The 18,176-nt window shown below is 36.7% G+C and overlaps 1 protein-coding gene across 1 annotated transcript in view; it reads left to right on the top strand.

Annotated features, from left to right (window-relative positions):
* The window catches only part of NYAP2 (neuronal tyrosine-phosphorylated phosphoinositide-3-kinase adaptor 2), a 191,203-nt gene extending 174,778 nt beyond the window's left edge, over nt 1-16,425 (top strand). Inside the window, exon 6 of the mRNA XM_023557830.2 lies at nt 10,627-16,425. Within this exon, the coding sequence (XP_023413598.1) occupies nt 10,627-10,854 (228 nt within the window). The 3' untranslated portion in view covers nt 10,855-16,425. The remainder of the gene's footprint in view (nt 1-10,626) is intronic.
* Nucleotides 16,426-18,176: the final 1,751 nt, after the last annotated feature.

The raw sequence follows: 18,176 nt of genomic DNA, 5'->3' as shown, positions 1-18,176 counted from the left end.
AGGAAGTAATGAGTGAATGAAGAAATGCTATTCAGCCATGTACAAGCACGGCTATCTGAGTTCATAGAGGACCTCATAATGGATTCTCACTGTGTCCGGCTGACTTTGAAAGAATAAGAAGAATTTTACTTGAAAAAATAGCAACAGGGTGCAAGAGTTTTCCAGAATGAGGGATCAACATAAACTAATGAATAGAAGCCAATTATGTGCCCGTGGTGTTGTGTGAGATATGAATAACCAGGTATGGCTGGAATATGAAGTAAATGGGTGAGATATAACAAATTAGCATGAAAAGACAATGTTGAACTGATTGTGGAGGAGCTGGTCTGATACTTTTTTTTCTGCACGTAATGGGAAAGCCATTGAGCAATACAATTTTAATGGGCTTCATAGGGAACACCTGGGCAGCAGTGTGGATGAAGGATTAAGAAGTAAAAAATTGAAGGCAGTGCCTATAATCCTGGAACTGAACCAAGAAAATGACAATGAAAATGTAAAGATGAGATTTGAGAAACATTTCTATAGTAGAATTAACTGCTTTTTTTGGATGGTTGAATATAGGTGTTAGTGTAAAATAAGAATGAATAATGATGCTGGGTGTCTAGTTAAGTTGTGTTTCATTTAATAAGAACAGAAACATATTTCAGATGAGGAAAGGATAATGAGATAGGATTTAGAAATGATACATTTTAAGAACCTGTAGGACATCCTGGTATAGATGATCTAGTTAGATGCTAAAAGTGCAAACCTGAAAGTTAGACTACAGTTTGAGAGTTCAGCTGTAATTCTGGAAGAAAATGGTGTAGAGATAAATGTTCAGGCTAGGAATTTGGGCAAAATTGCAGAGTTTGCTAAACAAAAAGAGGAAAATAGAGAAAACTCTTAGGACCACTCATATTTAGAGGATGGACAGAAGACTTGGAACAGGGACATTGAGAAAGAGTAGACTAAGTAGTAATAGAAGTTTTAAGAAGCTACAGAGTTTGTTTCAAAAGGAACAGATTGTGAGCATTAAAAAAAAAAAAAATTGCAGAGTTGTAAGTTGGCTCAAGGTACCTGGAACACAAGCCTTACTTAATACATATCCACTGAATGAATCAATAAATGGCAATCAATGAATGAAAGATCTTCAAATGAAGGGCATCAAAGGATGGGATAAAGTTGAGTACATGTGTGGGTTGAGGAGATGGAGCAAGTGGGGAGAAACTGAGCAGAAATCTGAGGGAAGGGATGCCAGAGAGTGGGAGATTGTATGGGAAGAGTCTTAAAATGATGTAGAACTATGACATCCTCTAAGGAAGAAGTTAGGAGGTGAAGAAGAATGAAAGTATAAAATGTACAAATGTGAAGGAAGTTGTGCGTAAATACTTTCTTACTGAAATTGGAGGAAATGCTCAATGACGAGGGTCACTCAAGGAGACTGAGGAGGACAGGAACTTACGGAGCAGAATACATGTATGTGATACTCACTATGGAGATGGTACTATGGGGGTTGCAAATGAAACTATCTGTGTATTCCATTAAGTATTTAATGGGCCTATTTGCAAGATGATGCTTTTTCCCTATCAATGCTCCTGGAAGGAAGCAGTTACATTACATTTCTTTGGGCTGGAATTTGGCGTAGTCAGGTTAGTAAAAGAAAAATGGGCCAAAGGAATTAAGGGGACTTCCAGAGTGCTGCTGAAATCATTCTACGGTACACTTTGGGTGAAGTGGGGAACGTATCAGGAGGGTTCAGAGGATCTGGAACATACCGAGATATTGAAGTTCTAATTAATGGAATTCTAATATGACCATGTAGGTGTATGAGATATAGAATGGAAAGAAATGCTGTTAGATAACGTAAGGAACTAGAAAGTTCTACTATTTCATGTATGGTTTTCATTTCTAAAAGGGATACATGGTGGTTACAGAAATTATACTATTTACAGAAAAGCAGTAAAAATAGTGATCTTATCACCCAGAGGTAAATACAGTTTATATTCTGATTTGTGTATTCTTCTATATGTTTACTTTGGTATATTTTCTCTGTATTTCTATCACTAAAATATACACACATACACATACACAACATTTTATAGCTTGTCATTTTCCCAGTAATTTTCTCTTTCTGGTTTGTTATTTCAATGTATCTCTTATTTGCCTTCTACATTGCAAAGGTACATGTTTAAGTGCATATTTATAATAGCATGCTTAGTCAGTTGTATTTTAAGGGCTTGTTTAACAAACAGTTTATGCTGAAGATGATCATGAATGCTAGATTGAGCAGGGAGGTTGAAAAGCTTTCCTTTAAGTTAAATGTACCAAAAGGTGGCAATTCTGAATTCATTAAATTGCCTGTCTTCCTTCATCATTAAGAAGCTCACTTCAAGAGTCCAAGTTTAAAAGCATATTTCAGGACCAATACTCAATCCATCCTTTTTACTATCTCTTTTCCAATGATTTAATTTTCCTCAATAAATTATCATTATGTATGACTCATAAATGAAATGGTATAGCATATGTATGGAATAAATGCTATTTAAAAAAAACCTCTTTTGAAATAATATAGATTCACTCCATTTTAAATCCTTGTTTTTTGGAAGTATACCATCATACTCTTTATCATAAAATCTGTAAATTCAAGAATAATTAATGAAATTTTATATAGGACAAAAGGGGAAAAAAATTACCCTAGTGAATCATTACAATAGTGTGTGACGATTTTATTTCTTGGTTTTGCTTCATAACAATGAGCTTCGTACCCTACTCTCGGGTCACATGGCTGGTAGAATGGGATAGATGGACTATGCTTGCAATGATTTCCCAAAGAAAAACCTGAATTCCCTTCCCCAACCTCAGTTGATTGCTTACTTGTGTGCTGTGCTCAGTGTGTGTAGATGGAGAGTGGGAAAGGACCCAAGGTTCAAAGGACATGCTGTTCTCCTGGCTCTTGTTTCTTGATGGTATGAGATCCCCATGTCTCTCTGCTCGCTTCTGTCTTTTATATCTCAAAAGAGATTGGTTTAAGACACAACTTAATCTTGTAGATTGAGTCCTGCCTTGTTAAAACAAAAACAAAACAATCCTGCTAATCTCACCTCATTAACATCATAGACGTAGGATTTACAATGCTGAAAAATCATATCAGATGACAAAAGGGTGGACAATCACACAGTATTGGGACTCGTGGCCTGGCCAAGTTGTCACATATTTTTGTGGAACATGATTCAATCCATAACATCTTGTATAACCTCTTTTATATTACTAGAGTTTCTTGTTTCTCAAAATATATTTCTCAGACCACTTTTCATCAGAACCACCTGGGAAGCCTGTTCAAATTGCAGCTGCCTGAGCCCCACCTCACCCAGATGTAGAGTTACAATATCTGGGGTTTGTGCTTAAGAATTTTCATTTTAGCAAACTCCCAAGGAAGAATGGAGACTACAGTTTAAAAAAAAATTAGGAACCATTATTTCTTCACTCAACCCGAGCCAAAGGGCCAGGACTGATGCCCAGAGTCTGAGTGAGATGCTCTCAGTTGTAGAACACCTAGGGTATGACTAGCCTGACATCGAGGGCCGAGCTTCAGGTTAGATGTCTCCCGGAATTCACATATCAGAGGAAAGATTTTTTTGGTGTTGTTGTAAATCTTATACAATTTAGGATATTGTTGAATTCAATTGAGCCAAAGTGGAATGAAATCATTCATTAAATCAAAAATTTCAAAAGTACCTTTCCTGAAAATAGAATATTACAGTCATCCATTTATTTATTCTTCTATTCATTCTATCATTTCATGAATATTTACCGCATGCTTCAATTGCGCTAAGGAATAAGGATATGAGGATTAACGACATATCCCCTGTCTTCAATGATCTCACAGTCTTCCGGGGATAGAGGATCTTATGTTTTTTGAGTGCCCACTTTATAGCAGATGCTAAGTTATCATTTACCATCCCATCAACAAACCTGTGAAATGTATTAATTATTTTCATTTTACAGTTGGAAAAGCAAGCTTTCAGGGAGGTTCAGTGACTCAGCCCAGATCTCCCAGCTAATAAGTGGTAAAACCAGGTCATCTTATCCAAGCCTGTGTTCTCTCCACTATATTATACTATCTCCTGAGGAAACAGAAAATCAAACACATAAAAAATGGGATAGTTGTTATAAAAGATGTGCAGTGTATTATAGGAGCTAGGTTGTTGTTAGGTTGCCGTTGAGTTGGTTCCGACTCAAAGTGATCCTTTGTACAATAGAACAAAATGCTACCTGGGCCTGTGTCATCCTCACGATTGTTATGCTTGAGCCTGTTGTTGTAGCCACTGTGTTAATCCATTTCATTGAGGGTCTTCCTCTTTTTTGCTGACCCTCTACCAAACATGATGTCCTTCTCCAGGGACTGATTCTTCCTGATAACACATTCAAAGTATGTGATATGTAGTCTCACCATCCTTGCTTCTAAGGAGCATTCTGGTGGTACTTCTAAGACATATTTGTTCGTTTTGTTGGCAGTCCATGGTATATTCAATATTCTTTGCCAACACCACAATTTGAAGGCATCAATTCTTCTTCAGTCTTCCTTATTCATTGTACAGTTTTTGCATGCATACGATATGATTAAAAACACCATGGCTTGTGTCAGGCGCACCTTAGTCTTCAGGATGACATCTTTGCTCTTCAACACTTTAAAGAGGTCCTTTGCAGCAGATCTGCCCAATGCAATGCTTCTTTTGATTTCTTGACTGCTGCTTCCATGGGTGTTGATTGTGGATCCAAGTAAATGAAATGCTTGACAACTTCAATCTTTTCTCCATTCATCATGATGTTGCTTATTGGTCCAGTTGTGAGGATTTTTATTTTATGTTGAGGTGTAATCCATACTGAAGGTCTTTGATCTTCATCAATAAGTGCTTCAAGTCCTCTTCATTTTCAGCAGTCAAGGTTGTGTCATCTGCATAACAGGATGTTAATGAACTGATACTGATACATTGCTATTAACTAAAGTCTATTTGGACCTCCTTAGGTTGTATCTAGAGTTCTCTTTCTGTTTAAGGACGCCCTCCAGGATCCACATTAATTATATTTAGTCATCATTGTCTCCTTAGGATTGTTTAGATTGCAATAGTTTCACAGACTTCCCTTGCTCTGGATGACTATGATAGTTTTGAGGCATTCTGGTTTGGTATTTTATGGCATATCACTCAATTTGGCTTCGTCTGGTGTTTTTCTCACGGTTACAGTGGAGTTATGAGTTTTGAGGGACAAAGACCAGAGAGGGAAAGTGCCATTCTCATCACATCACATCACGGATACATACTATCAACATGATTTAGCACTGCTGTTAACCTGGCTGAAGCAGTGTTTGCCCAGTTTCTCTACTATAAATTTACTCCCCTCCCTTTTCTATGCTGTACTACTTGGAAAAAAGTTGCTATGTGTAGCTACACTTAAAGGATGGAGATTTATGCTTCACCTCCTTAACAGGGAGATTCACTTGATTTTATCCTCATGAATTTATCAGCCAAGAGTGTTGACTCTACTGAATCTTGTTAATATGAAAATTCTTGTCTATACTAGTTGAACAATTATGTGTTCATATTAGCTGAACAATTGTCTTACAATCATCTCTCAATGTGTGCTTTCTTGTGTGTATATATATTTATTTTCTTTATGGTTCATATAATAAATGCATTAGGATTAAAGATAAGAAACAAAGCTACTTGATAAAATTGCTGAACCAAAATGATTTTTCTTTTATTGAGGCTGGTTTCAAATTAGTTGTAATGGCCGACTCCCAAAGCTCTTTCAACTCATAGGTAATTTTTAAAGTTGTTATTATTCTTAAAAACAGACACACTGTATTCTATACATTTCTAATAGGCAGAAAACACATATCTACAATAGATGATACAATGCGATCTATACCTGTCTGAAATGTAATGACAAGTGTGAAATATATCAGTGACATTGTTGTCAAAGCAGTTTAGGAAAATCATTACTTTGAAGTCATGGGTACTGATTCACACCCCAACATATTAAAGGAAATTAAGTAATAAATGATTTAACTTGTTCATGGTCAAGGTGATAAGGTGACAGTTTAGAAGTGACGCTATAAGAAACATCTGCCATAAAAATGGTTGAAGCTTTCGCAATTATACTGAAATGTGTAGAGTCCAATAAGGTTTTACTAAGAAGAAAATGATCTGGAGAGTTTTCTGGAGGCAACAAAAATTATTCAGTAGTGGTAGCTTCTTTTCAATCCATGGAATTTTAATTGAGAGCCCATGATTCCATGCTACATGTTGGAGCTACTAAGACAGATGAGATTTTGGGTCTGCTCTCTGGAAGTTCTGTGTTATAGATTCTGTTTATAACAGTTTATAGCCACTAAATAAATTTTGCTTGCCTATCCACTAAAATAGAGTTACTGTATTTTTATTGTATAGATTATTGGGTTATAAAATATTACAGCTCTTTAGAAAGCTTTCAGAGTCACTTTGGCAATCTCATGTTGGGATACAAACCTGTTGATTAGATTATCACATTAAACACAAAATTTCATTTTAAAGGTGAACACCCACGGCCAAGGTCCTGAGCAGGGGCTAGAAGACACCAAAAGGCATAAAACAGACCATCCTTTCAAGTAACTATATATCAAAGTACACACCTAAAATATATTTCTCTAGGAGTATCATCTTAGCTCCAAGTCCAATCCAACAATTTTGATTTAATTATTTGATAAACACTTCTTATTCACTTTCATAAAGCCATAAATATATTTACATTTCTGAATAGCATATGGAAATTGTAGCACATACAAAAGTAATTATTATTATAATTTCCAAATAGTAGTTAGGAGATAGAGCATGGTATAGTAGAAAGAATATCAACTTTGAAATCAGACAGACCTGGGTCTTTCAATGGTTAGCCGTGATCTTGACCTAGTGCCTTAAACTTCCCAAGCCTCAGTTTTCTAACTTGTAGCATGCAGATAAATTCTACATTTTAGTGTGGCTGTGAGGATTTAATATAACAGAAAAAAAAATTTTTTTTTTTTTTATACAGCTCTCTTTGCACATGCTGATGGAGAGTAAGTTTGCAAAAGCTACTAGGAATTTCTAAGTATTAGAATAATAACATGTTGGCAATACTTAACTGTTTTTAAAGTGATTTTGCCTTCATTATCCCATTTAATCTTCTCAATAACTCCTAAAAATGAGGTATTATCAATTCAGGTATTCTCATACAGAAACCAAGAAGCTGAGAGACCAGCAGGAATTTGACAAATCCAGGATTTGAATCCATGTTTTCTAGCTCCAGGCCCTGCCCTCTCCTTAAAGGATTAGGAATCATGAGACCTCAATTTTGCCCTTTTCACACCAGCACATACCTGCCTGGCTTTATACAGAATGTTTATGCTCTTCACATCTTAGCTGCCTCATCTATAAATGGAAGGTGTTGTAGTAATATATTTCTCCAATCCTTTTCTGAAACTTGCTCTTGAACATAGAGTAGCTCAAGTGAAAGGAAGAAATGATGAAGTAAAAGAGCTGAACAAAAGATTTCAAAGGGCGGGTCAAGAAGACAAAGTAAAGTATTATAATAACATGTCCAAAGACCTGGAGTTAGAAAACCAAAATGGAAGAACACACTTGACATTTCTCAAACTGAAAGAATTGAAGAAAAAATTCAAGCCTCGAGTTGCAATACTGAAGGATTGTACATGGAAAACATTAAATGATGCAGGAAGCATCAAAAGAAGATGAAAGGAATAGAGTCACTGTACCAAAAAGAATTAGTCAAAGTTCAACCATTTCAGGAGGTAGCATATGATCAAGAACCAATGATACAGAGGGAAGAAGTCCAGGCTGCAGTGAAGGCATTGGTGAAAAACAAGGCTCCAGGTATTGACGGAATACCAATTGAGATGTTTCAACAAACAGACACAACACAGGAAGCAGTCATTAGTCTATGCCGTGAAATTTGGAAGACAACTACCTGGCCAAGTGACAGGAGGCTATCTGTATATGTGTCTATTCCAAAGAAAGGTTATCCAACAGAATGCAGAATTTATTAAATGATATCACTAATATCACATGCAAGTAAAATTAAGCTGAAAATAATTAAAAAATGGTTGCAGCAGTACATCAACAGGGAACAGCCAGAGAATCAAGCTGGATTCAGAAGAGGACATGGAATGCAAGATATCATTGCTGATGTTAGATGGATCTTGGCTGAAAGCAGAGATGACCAAAAAGATGTTTACCTGTATTTTATTGACTACATGAAGGGATTTGACTGTGTGGATCATAACAAATTATGGATAACACTGCAAAGAAGGAGAATTCCAGAACACTTAATTGTGTTCATGAGGCACAAGACCAAGAGGCAGCTGTTGGAACAGAACAAGGGGATACTGCGTGGTTTAAGATCAGGAACGATGTGTGACAGGGTTGTATCTTTTCACCATACTTATTCAATCTGTATGCTGAGCAAATAATATGAGAACCTGGACTATATGAAGAAGAATGTAGCATCAGGATTAGAGAAAGACTAATTAACAACCTTCAATATGCAGATGACACAAAGTTGCTTGTTGAAAGCGAAGAAGACTTGAAGCACAAAGATTACAGCCTTCAGCATATATTACAATTTAACATTAAAAAAACAAAAATTTTCACAACTGCATCAATAAGCAACATCATGATAAATGGAAAAAAGACTGAAGTTGTCAAGGATTAGAATTTACTTGAATTCCACAATCAATGCCCATGGAAGCAGCAGTCAAGAAATCAAATGACATGTTGCATCAGGAAAATCTGCTGCAAAAGACCTCTTTCAAGTCCTGAACAGCGAAGATGTCACTTTGAGGACTAAGGTTTGCCTGATCCAAGCCATGGTATTTTGAATTGCCTCATATGCACGTGAAAGCTGAACAATGAATAAGGAAGAATGAAGAAGAATTGATGCCTTTGAATTATGATATTGGTGAAGAATATTGACAATATCATAGACTGCCAGAAGAATGAAAAAAACTGTCTTGGAAGAAGTACAGCCAGAATATTCCTTAAAGCTAGGTTGGCAAGACTTCGTCTCAGGTACTTTGGACATGTTATCAGGAGGAACTAGTCCCTGGAGAAGGACATCATGCTTGGTAAAAGCAGCAAAGAAGAGGAAGACCCTCAATGAGATGGACTGACACAGTGGCTGCGACAATGGGCTCAAGCATAGCAACAATTCTGAGGATGGCACAGGACTGGGCACTGTAGCGTTCCATTCTAGATAGGGCTGCTGTGAGTCGGAACTGGCTCAATGGCACCTAACAACAATGACAGTCCTTTTCAGGTCAGTATACATTGAGAAGGAGCCTGGTGGCTAAGCGCTTGGCTGTTAACTGATAGCCATCCAGCGGCTCTGCGGGAGAAAGACCTGGTAATCTGCTTCCATAAAGATTACAGCCTAGAAAACCCTATGGGGCAGTGCTACTCTGTCCTCTAAGGTTTGCTGTGCGGAGACTTGACCCCATGGCGCCTAACGACAACAACAACAACATGCACACTGAGAGGCAGTATACTACACAGTTCATACAGGCTTGGGTATTGGAGCTGGACTCTTGGGTTCAAATTTTGACTCTACCATTTATGGGCTCAGCTACGTGGGGCAAAGTATCAAACATCTCTACATCTCATTTTACTCACCTACAAGGTTAATAAATGTTACTTACTTCATAGGGTTGTTGTGAGGAATAAATGAATTCAAATGTCCAAAGTACTTAGAACAGGATCTGGTATAGGCAGTAACCATCACACAACTGCTTGCTCTGATCATTATCCTAAAATTGTAAAGTAAATTCAATGGCTCAAATTGAGCGATTTTAACCCTTCGGGTCATATTTGCTTAATCAATTAATTGAAGCCTCCCCATTCTGGGCTCATGGCCCAATCTTATTGCTGTATCTTGTGAACAGGCACAACCCTCTGGCTCTGTTCCAAAGAATAGTTAATGGTGGGCACCACACCACGTGTATCTAAGAATAGTGCTTACCTGTCCAGGAGTATATGCATGCATATCAACGTACAGTCAGCACTGGGTCTCCTCCTCTTGGTAAACCCAATTCACTTGACGAATCAACTTCTCTAAAGTTCTGAAACTAATTTGGATTTGAGTCAGTGTCATTACAGAGTCCAAGGGTTGTTGATTCTTGTCTAACTTACACATCTGTTGAACCATCAAAAAGCAGGGAGAAAACTTCTTTGCAGAAGAATCATTTAAGCATTTAAATACCATTTGAAAAGGCATTTTGGTTGGAAAAAGGGTTGAATGTCTTAGTTCTACTACATATTGTTTACAAAGAAAACTCAAATGTTTAAAAATGATTACAGGAATCAAATTATTCATGCCTAAATGATGGTTAAATATTATCACAGTGTTTATTAACTTACATGTAAAATTTATTTATAGTTCCCATGCTTTGCTTTTTTTTTTTATTGTGTAAGAATCAATTTATTTCTTATATTATTTTAAGCATTTTTAAAGGAGGTATAAAAATATTTGACATTTTTCTAAACAACTCCTAGCCCAGTGCAGAAAATCTACTTTCCTTCCATTTTTTTCCTTTGGTATTCACTCTTTCTTTTTCGCTAGGTGGCATGCATGCCGTGGTTTCACGGAGACCATACAATGCTTGAGATGATTGAGAAAAAGCGTTGCTTGTGCAAGGAAATAAAGGCTAGACAGAAAACGGAAAAGGGACTTTGCAAACAGGATAGCATGCCCATCCTACCCAGCTGGAAGAAGAACGCAGGCGCAAAGAAGTACAGCCCTCCACCCTATTCTAAGCAGCAAACGGTATTCTGGGATACTGCCATCTGACTGTGTACGGGGTAGCTTGAACGCCACAAGACCGCGTTACTTAATGCGAACAGGAAGATCGTCTCGGTCGTGTGAGAATTGGCTCTGCCATACCTTCTCTGTTAGGTCGGAATGCCAGAGCTGCCCTGGAAAACCCACGGGAGCAGTGCTCACTTGTGGCAAGTTCAAGATAAATGTCTATTTCCTTGCAATGAAGGCACGCTTATTTATCTCGGATTATTTTAAATCCAGAAGATATTAAGATGTAAATATTTTACTCGTTTATGGGTGACATCCAAAATAGTACACATTATACATATAGAAATTACAGAAATATCAAGAGTTTTCCTATATAATATAATTTCGGGATTAACTGATTTGTTATCTCTTTTATATGTACTCCCCTGATGCCTTTTATTGTTATTTTTTGCATTGGAAATGTGTTTTTTTCTGCCCACCTTTGGCTTCTGTACAAGAGCTCACAGCTAGAAATCATGTTCAACCGTAATATATGAATTAATCTGGTGCTAGTAATGCAGAAGGTGAATATCACATTCATTAGGAGGATCTGTTGCTTTTTGAGTTTTCGAGGGTTTGATGGAAAATGACTGCAAATGTGATGCTTAGTCTGACATTCATGTGGCATTGACTCCTGTAGTTTTGCTACATTGGTTTATAAGAATTTCTCCTCTATATCCTCTTATGTATATGCCACAATGGTTGGTCAGAGTCCAGAGGAAGTTATCAGGGTATATTTAGACAAGCCAGCAGAAAACATTTCCTGCAGAACTAATTTGGGTACAGGTGTCTTGGCATCAGTGATCTGATTGGAGGAGACCAGGGTTCACTGTGACAATGGAAGGAACAAGGAATCAGAAGCTACAGAGCATGATTGCTTTCAAGATGGTGGGGACAGTGTCATCCTAGTCACTGCTATCACCATTTTTAAGTAACTTTTATGTGAATGTTTGTTTGCCCCCCACCCCTGAAGCTGAGAAATGAAACTTCAAAGAGATAGGTTTACATATTTTAGCGCGCTAAATGCAAATCTTTATTACATATTTTAGCACGCTAAATACAAATCCTTTTCAAAATTTAGGTCCACTAATGAAAAGGTAGTCCTTGTTAATTTCTCAAACTAGTTATTGCAGCATTTTGGGGTCATAATCCGTGCATGCTCATGCCCATTTTCACCAATTATGACACCATGACCAAAGAATGATGACCTCTTATTTATTTTATTTTGTTTCGAAGAAGAAACAGGAAATGCAGGAGACTGGGGATGGGGTGGATTCAATTTTCCGTGGTGGTGAAATTTAAGTTAAAAAGAAAAAAACATATATATCTTTTAATAGTAACTTGTTAGTTGGATATAAATAGTGTCATGGATGAATAAAAAGGAAACTATCACATATATTTTGTATATTTAAATTGCTATTTATGCTTCCTAAAATCGACAGTATGTGGTTCCTCTCTAACAATCACTTTAGTATTATATTTCTGAGAGAAAAGGTATGTGTTTGATGTTATTGTCATAGTGGTTTTCTCGTAAGGGTATTGACAGCGATAGGATAGTGCTGCTCAATAAGACCAAATATAACAGGATTTAGGAAATTTTTGTAATCTATATTGCTAAAAAAAATTAAAAATCTAGTGATGCTTTATCAGTAATAGTTCCTTCCAAGCCTTGGAAATGTTATAAAATAATTTTTAATATTTTATAGTTAATGTATATTTTGATGTCCAATTAGAAGCAAAAAGGGTAAATTGGGAGCGTGTGTATCTGTTGTGTGTGTGTCTGTGTGTCTGTGTGTGTGCCCACACACATGCACGAAAGTGTGAATGAGCACACAGTGGGAGAATTTTATACATAAAATACTGAAATCTTCGGTTGTGTTTGCTTAACAGAGGTGGTTTAAAAAAAAAAAAAAGCAGAATCTCAAGTACAGGAAATCAGGGCAGGATCTTCAGTAGCTTAAATAAATCCTGCTGTCATGTTTCACCCATAACAGATTATGTTTCAAATCCAACAATCCATGGAGCACACATTTAAGAGTGATGAAAATGTGTTAAGAGCAAATCAGAATGGAAATAAAACGTGTTTATGACCCAAGATATTATCCTGACTTAAGTCATGAAGACCACAAATATAAAGCTAGTTAATCAGACATAAGACAAGGATTCTTGTCATCTTTTTTTTTTTTTTTATCTTTGTGCATATATTTTCAGGCTCAGCATAATAATATTTGCTCCTCCCTTGAAATTTATATTTGGGTAACAACTTTCTACGGGGAGATGAAAGTGTATTTTTCAGATGTCAATCTTTCCCATAGCTCTGTGAATTCAGAAGAGGACATTTTAATACTGGCCACTTGTCCAGAAGGAAAGAGAGGCACTAAACTGCTTTGTGTTGTATCTAGTCATTTCCATTTGTTCTGCCAAACTCATGACGTTGCCAGGTGTCATGAGCTCCTTTTTCAGACACGTTGTTTTCTGCAGTGGTAACTTGTCTGAAATCTGATCTCAGGTAGCCATTTCACCTAATCGCTCCAAATCCCACCTTAAATGGAAAGTAAATGAAGGATCTGGGAAGTGGCTTCACTGATTTTTGACTCAAGAACTGTGATTCTATGCCTATACAACTCTCCGTTGTGGCTTAGCCTATGTGGCAAGAATTCTATAATTAATTTCCTCTTTGTGTCGTGTTTCTCCATGTGGAGAAAAAGAGGTTATTAAGGATAGATAGATAAATAAGCTGGCTCTCCAGTGGCAGTCAATCAGGACACTTCAATCTATGAATCTGGTTAGATGATAAAAATTTATACTTACAGCCAGAAGACTCGGGGTGCTAAAGCTAATAATTGTAGCAGTCCCAAAGAACAAATCATATCACGACATAGTCATCGCTTTGAAAGAGCTCATATCTACGAAAAAATCATGTTTTCACAGCATGTTTTATAGAGACCAAATTTCATTGGCTATCAACCAAGATGCTTTTGTATGTGGAATACTTTTTTATAGAAGAAACAAATTTCTTGAGAATTCATGAAAGAGAAAAACTAAAACTTGTGTTCCTGCCCAAAGAGAGAAGCCAGCAACTTCTGAGCTATAATAGTAGTTCTTTATATAAACACTGCCACCCTTTACCCCACATTCATGCTACTGAAGTGAGTTTAGAATACACAGCAATATTTGTATGTGTTGATGAGGGCTGATGCCCATCCGCGTAAAATAGTTGTGTAAGTAAAACAAAATAAAACAGCAAGTAGTTAAAACGTCTGGCTTTAAATAATCTACATAATCAAATACTTGGCAATTATCTGGATACAACTTGACTTTTCAAAATTGTGACACTAGGACCTCAGAGACACTGAGGCCCCAAATAAAGTTTTCTTCGAATGCTTCCAGAGAGTTGAACATTGGTCCTACTCTGTTTTGTCTTCCTTAGCATCCACACACTGAGTTTGGTTTGTTTCTTTTGAGCTAGATTAGTGACCTAGTAAATAAAACTAAACAACCCCATTGGCTTTTTGTTTTACGTGATCAAAGAGATCAAAGCAATGCACATAGAAACACCATTTTAATACCACTTTTATGTTAAAGTCAATCAGTTCCCTAAAATAGAAAGATCTTGTAAGCTCACTAAGTTTACTTACCCGCTGCTGTTGAGTCGATTCCGACTCATAGCGACTCTATAGGACAGAATAGAACTACTTGTGAACATAAAATTCCTGTGATTTAAACAGTAAGCACCTTGTGGTGGTGCAATGGTTAAAGCACTCAGCTGCTAACCAAAAGTTCAGCAGTTTGAACCCCCCAGGGGCTCCACAGGAGAAAAGATCTGGTGATCTACTGCCTTAAAGATTACAGGCGAGGAAACTTCATGGGACAGTTCTACTCTGTCCTATACGGTTGCTATGATTCCAATTCGGTGGCACACAAAGACCACAACAATCTATAATGGGGATAATTCACTCTTGCCAAGGAGTAGAAATAGAATAGCAATCCACAATTCACTGTGTCCTAAACTTACACAGAAATGGACGAAAAATGGTACCTATAGTGTTTCAGATTGACCCACTACATATCCTTTCCTGTACAGGAAAATAGCTAGTTGTAAAATGTGCACAATTTATTATTATTCATCAATTATTTGTTCCACAGTTAATTATTGTGTAACTCATGTGTCATCACTTCTCGTTTTTGATTTCTGAAGCGCTGGTCATTAAATATTGGAAAAAAAAAATGTGGTCCCTGCCTGCAACGAGCTTAACTGTGTCATCAAGATTTTCAAAACAAAGTGAATTGTTTTTAAGAAGATACACAATTTCACCTGCTTGATATCTCCCGTGTCTCTATACGTGGTATTCTCTTATTTTTCAGATCAAGTGTACAGTCAAAATAAAATATTAGAACATATTACAGTTAATGTCTAGGTATAAAATATGTTTATGTGTAAGCCTCTGTGTACACACGCAATGTGTAAATCAGTAAAAGGGTAACACGTTCTGCCATGTTGGACTTGAACATTATGGCTTGGGGTTTGGATTGATTTCAAACCCTTTTATATTTGGGTCATTGATATCCTTGAAAAATGTGTCTAATCTGGAAGAAGTCTGATTCAATTTCCCCTTAAAGAGTACAATGTTTCAAGCTTAAGGGAAAATAAATTTAAAGAAATAAGAGGTGGGGTTTATCTCATCCAAACGTACGTGAAAATCCTTTTGAGAGGTTCAGTGATTCCCAAATATGACTGGGTTTGCCCACCCTACAAGCATCCACATTTACCCATGTCTACACCCACGTACAGTATACATACTGTATATAATATATAAGAAAATGTTTCGTATGCACTTCTTTTTTTTGGAACTCTTTAAGTTAACATTTCTAGTGTAGCTATTTGTGTAAAGTCCACTGTGATTATAAAAATGCAAAGCACAGTAAGGTCACAGGTCTTGTTTCTTGCACTAAAAATGTGTTTACGTATTTAGCAACTGTCTGTTTACTTTCTTGCTCTTTTCAGCCAATCCAGACAAGTAGCTGTTGCTAAAATGATATAAAATAATGTTTTGTTTTGTTTTTTTTTAGTGGATAATGGCACTGCATTTTTAAAAGACAGGGTTTTTAAAATAAACCATTTAACATCCATTCCAATATAACCTGTTACCATCTCTAAAAATCTGAACGTCATATTGCATTTTTTTCATAACTCATTAGAAGTGTCAGGTATGTGCCTGGAAAATTGTGCAAATAAGCATTAGATAACAGATTTCTCTACTTATGTGTTGTTAGCCATTTCTATCTACCTAATGATATAAACACTGATGTTTTCATTTCTCTTAATTTTTGTACTTGATTTTTTTAGGTACTATGTAATTATAAACGTACTTTGATACTACTGAAGTAACCGGATGTTGTTTGAAAACAAATTGTTCTCTTAGTGCATTGGCAATATTTTACAATACTTTTGTGCTTATTTATTTGTGCTCCCGTGTAATTATAATAAAAGCAATAGTTTAAATTAGTTGCCTTTGTCATTGCTGGTATTTGTTCATCAAGAAAAGAGATCAATGAAAACGCTTGTAAAGAAAAGTACACACATTTTTCAAGTTCTACACTTGTCTATGGGATGGTGTGCATTGTGAAAGATTGATGCTGGTAAGTCTTAAGAACCTGAACTCATTTTGATTTGATTATGTGGTCCTCAAGTGTCCTCATTCACCCCTTGACTTTTGCACCAAACAGGTCCTCCCTATTATACGAGGCAATTTGGCATTGGTCTTTCCTCAGATGTACCAAATTCCAAATAAATGACTCAATGTGTATGGAAAGTGTGCTGAGGGGGCATTAAAAAAAGAAAATCCTTCAATTCTAGACTATGTATGCAGGTAAGACGGTAATGTCTGAGATTTGGCCTTTCTAACAAGAACCCAGGAGATGCTGATACTGCCTGTCTATAGACCACCCTTTGAGCAGCAAGGAGAAGGCAATTTTCTGTGCTGCCGATGATCAGTGAGCCTTTGCTTGGCATGCCCTACAGCCCTGCTACTCAGGTGTACTCAGCAAAAGGGCGCCATGGCGTCAGCTTGGGACTTGTTGGAAATGCAAATTCTTGGGCTCTACCTCAGACCTACTGAATCAGAATCTCAAATGACCACATTTTCCAGGTGATTCTTAATTCCAGTAAAGTTTGAGAAGCGTTGCCTTGGGCCAGTGGGTTTTCAACCACCACAGCACGCTACATTCACCTTGGGAGACTTTTTATTTAATACTGATGCCTGGACCTCACTGCCAGAATTTCTGATTTTAATGACGTGGGGTCAGTTCTGGCAACATTTTCTTCTTTTCTTTCTCCTTTTTACCCTGGAGCACGCCCAAGTGATTGGAATATGGAACAGGTACTGAGAAAGCTATATTAGAGAATCAACCCTGTCCTACACGTTGGAGTTGGTGTCCATTTCTCCCAGAAGCAACATTTCATGCATAAGGCTAAGTACAAAAACAAAAAAAAAAATCATCTGTTCATATTCTCCTGATCAACGTTACTTACAGGTCCTTCATGGAAAAGGGTGTCTTGGGAAGAAAGTCCCAGCTTTGTGTCCCTGAGCTAATACCTGGGAGATCATCTGCCAGCTGAGGAGGCTCAACATTGCATGAAAGCAGGATTATATTCTCTAAAAAAACAAAAAAAAATTATTCTAAATATTGCTTAGAAATTCGTGTCCTGTGCTACTCAGAATCTTTACTGTTAATAATAGTATTAGAAATATCTGAACTTTCTCCCAAGTTTAAATTAGTTTCTGTTCTCAAACACACACACACACACAGTATCGGGTTTGAATCTCCTTCATCACAACACCATCTGCCCAATAGTAGTGACTTCTTTGGGAGCTTCTCTTCTACTCTGTATGGTAAGTTCCAGAAGGTGGGGAAGGTTAGGTTTGTTTGTTGTGAATCTTTGTATTCTTTGATATGTCAAGCCCATTGTCTTGCACAGAAAATATCCCAGAGAAGTTTGCTGATTTTATGTATGCATGTATTCAACAAGATTCCTTGAGGTCTCCCAGTACACCAAGCAGTAACAAGACAAAGTCAGTGTTCATGTAAGGTCTAAAATTCTAGTTGATTATTTTTTTATGTATTCCTTTAAGGTTGTATCTTCTGCTTCCTCTTTTTCATTACATAAACAAATATTGTATGAGACCTTGTGACATTTTATTTTTCAGCCCAAGATTATTGTATAAACATGTGGATATTATTTATGTAATTATACATCTGTATCTATCTACCTATTATCTATCTATATAGTTCTATCTACATATCTATTTAAACCCTACTTTGTT

The sequence above is a fragment of the Loxodonta africana genome, chromosome 6 (assembly GCF_030014295.1).
Source record: "Loxodonta africana isolate mLoxAfr1 chromosome 6, mLoxAfr1.hap2, whole genome shotgun sequence".
NCBI classification, from domain to species: domain Eukaryota; kingdom Metazoa; phylum Chordata; class Mammalia; order Proboscidea; family Elephantidae; genus Loxodonta; species Loxodonta africana.
The sequence above is the reverse complement of the archived record's forward strand: the minus strand, read 5'-3'. Positions and strand labels throughout refer to the sequence as shown.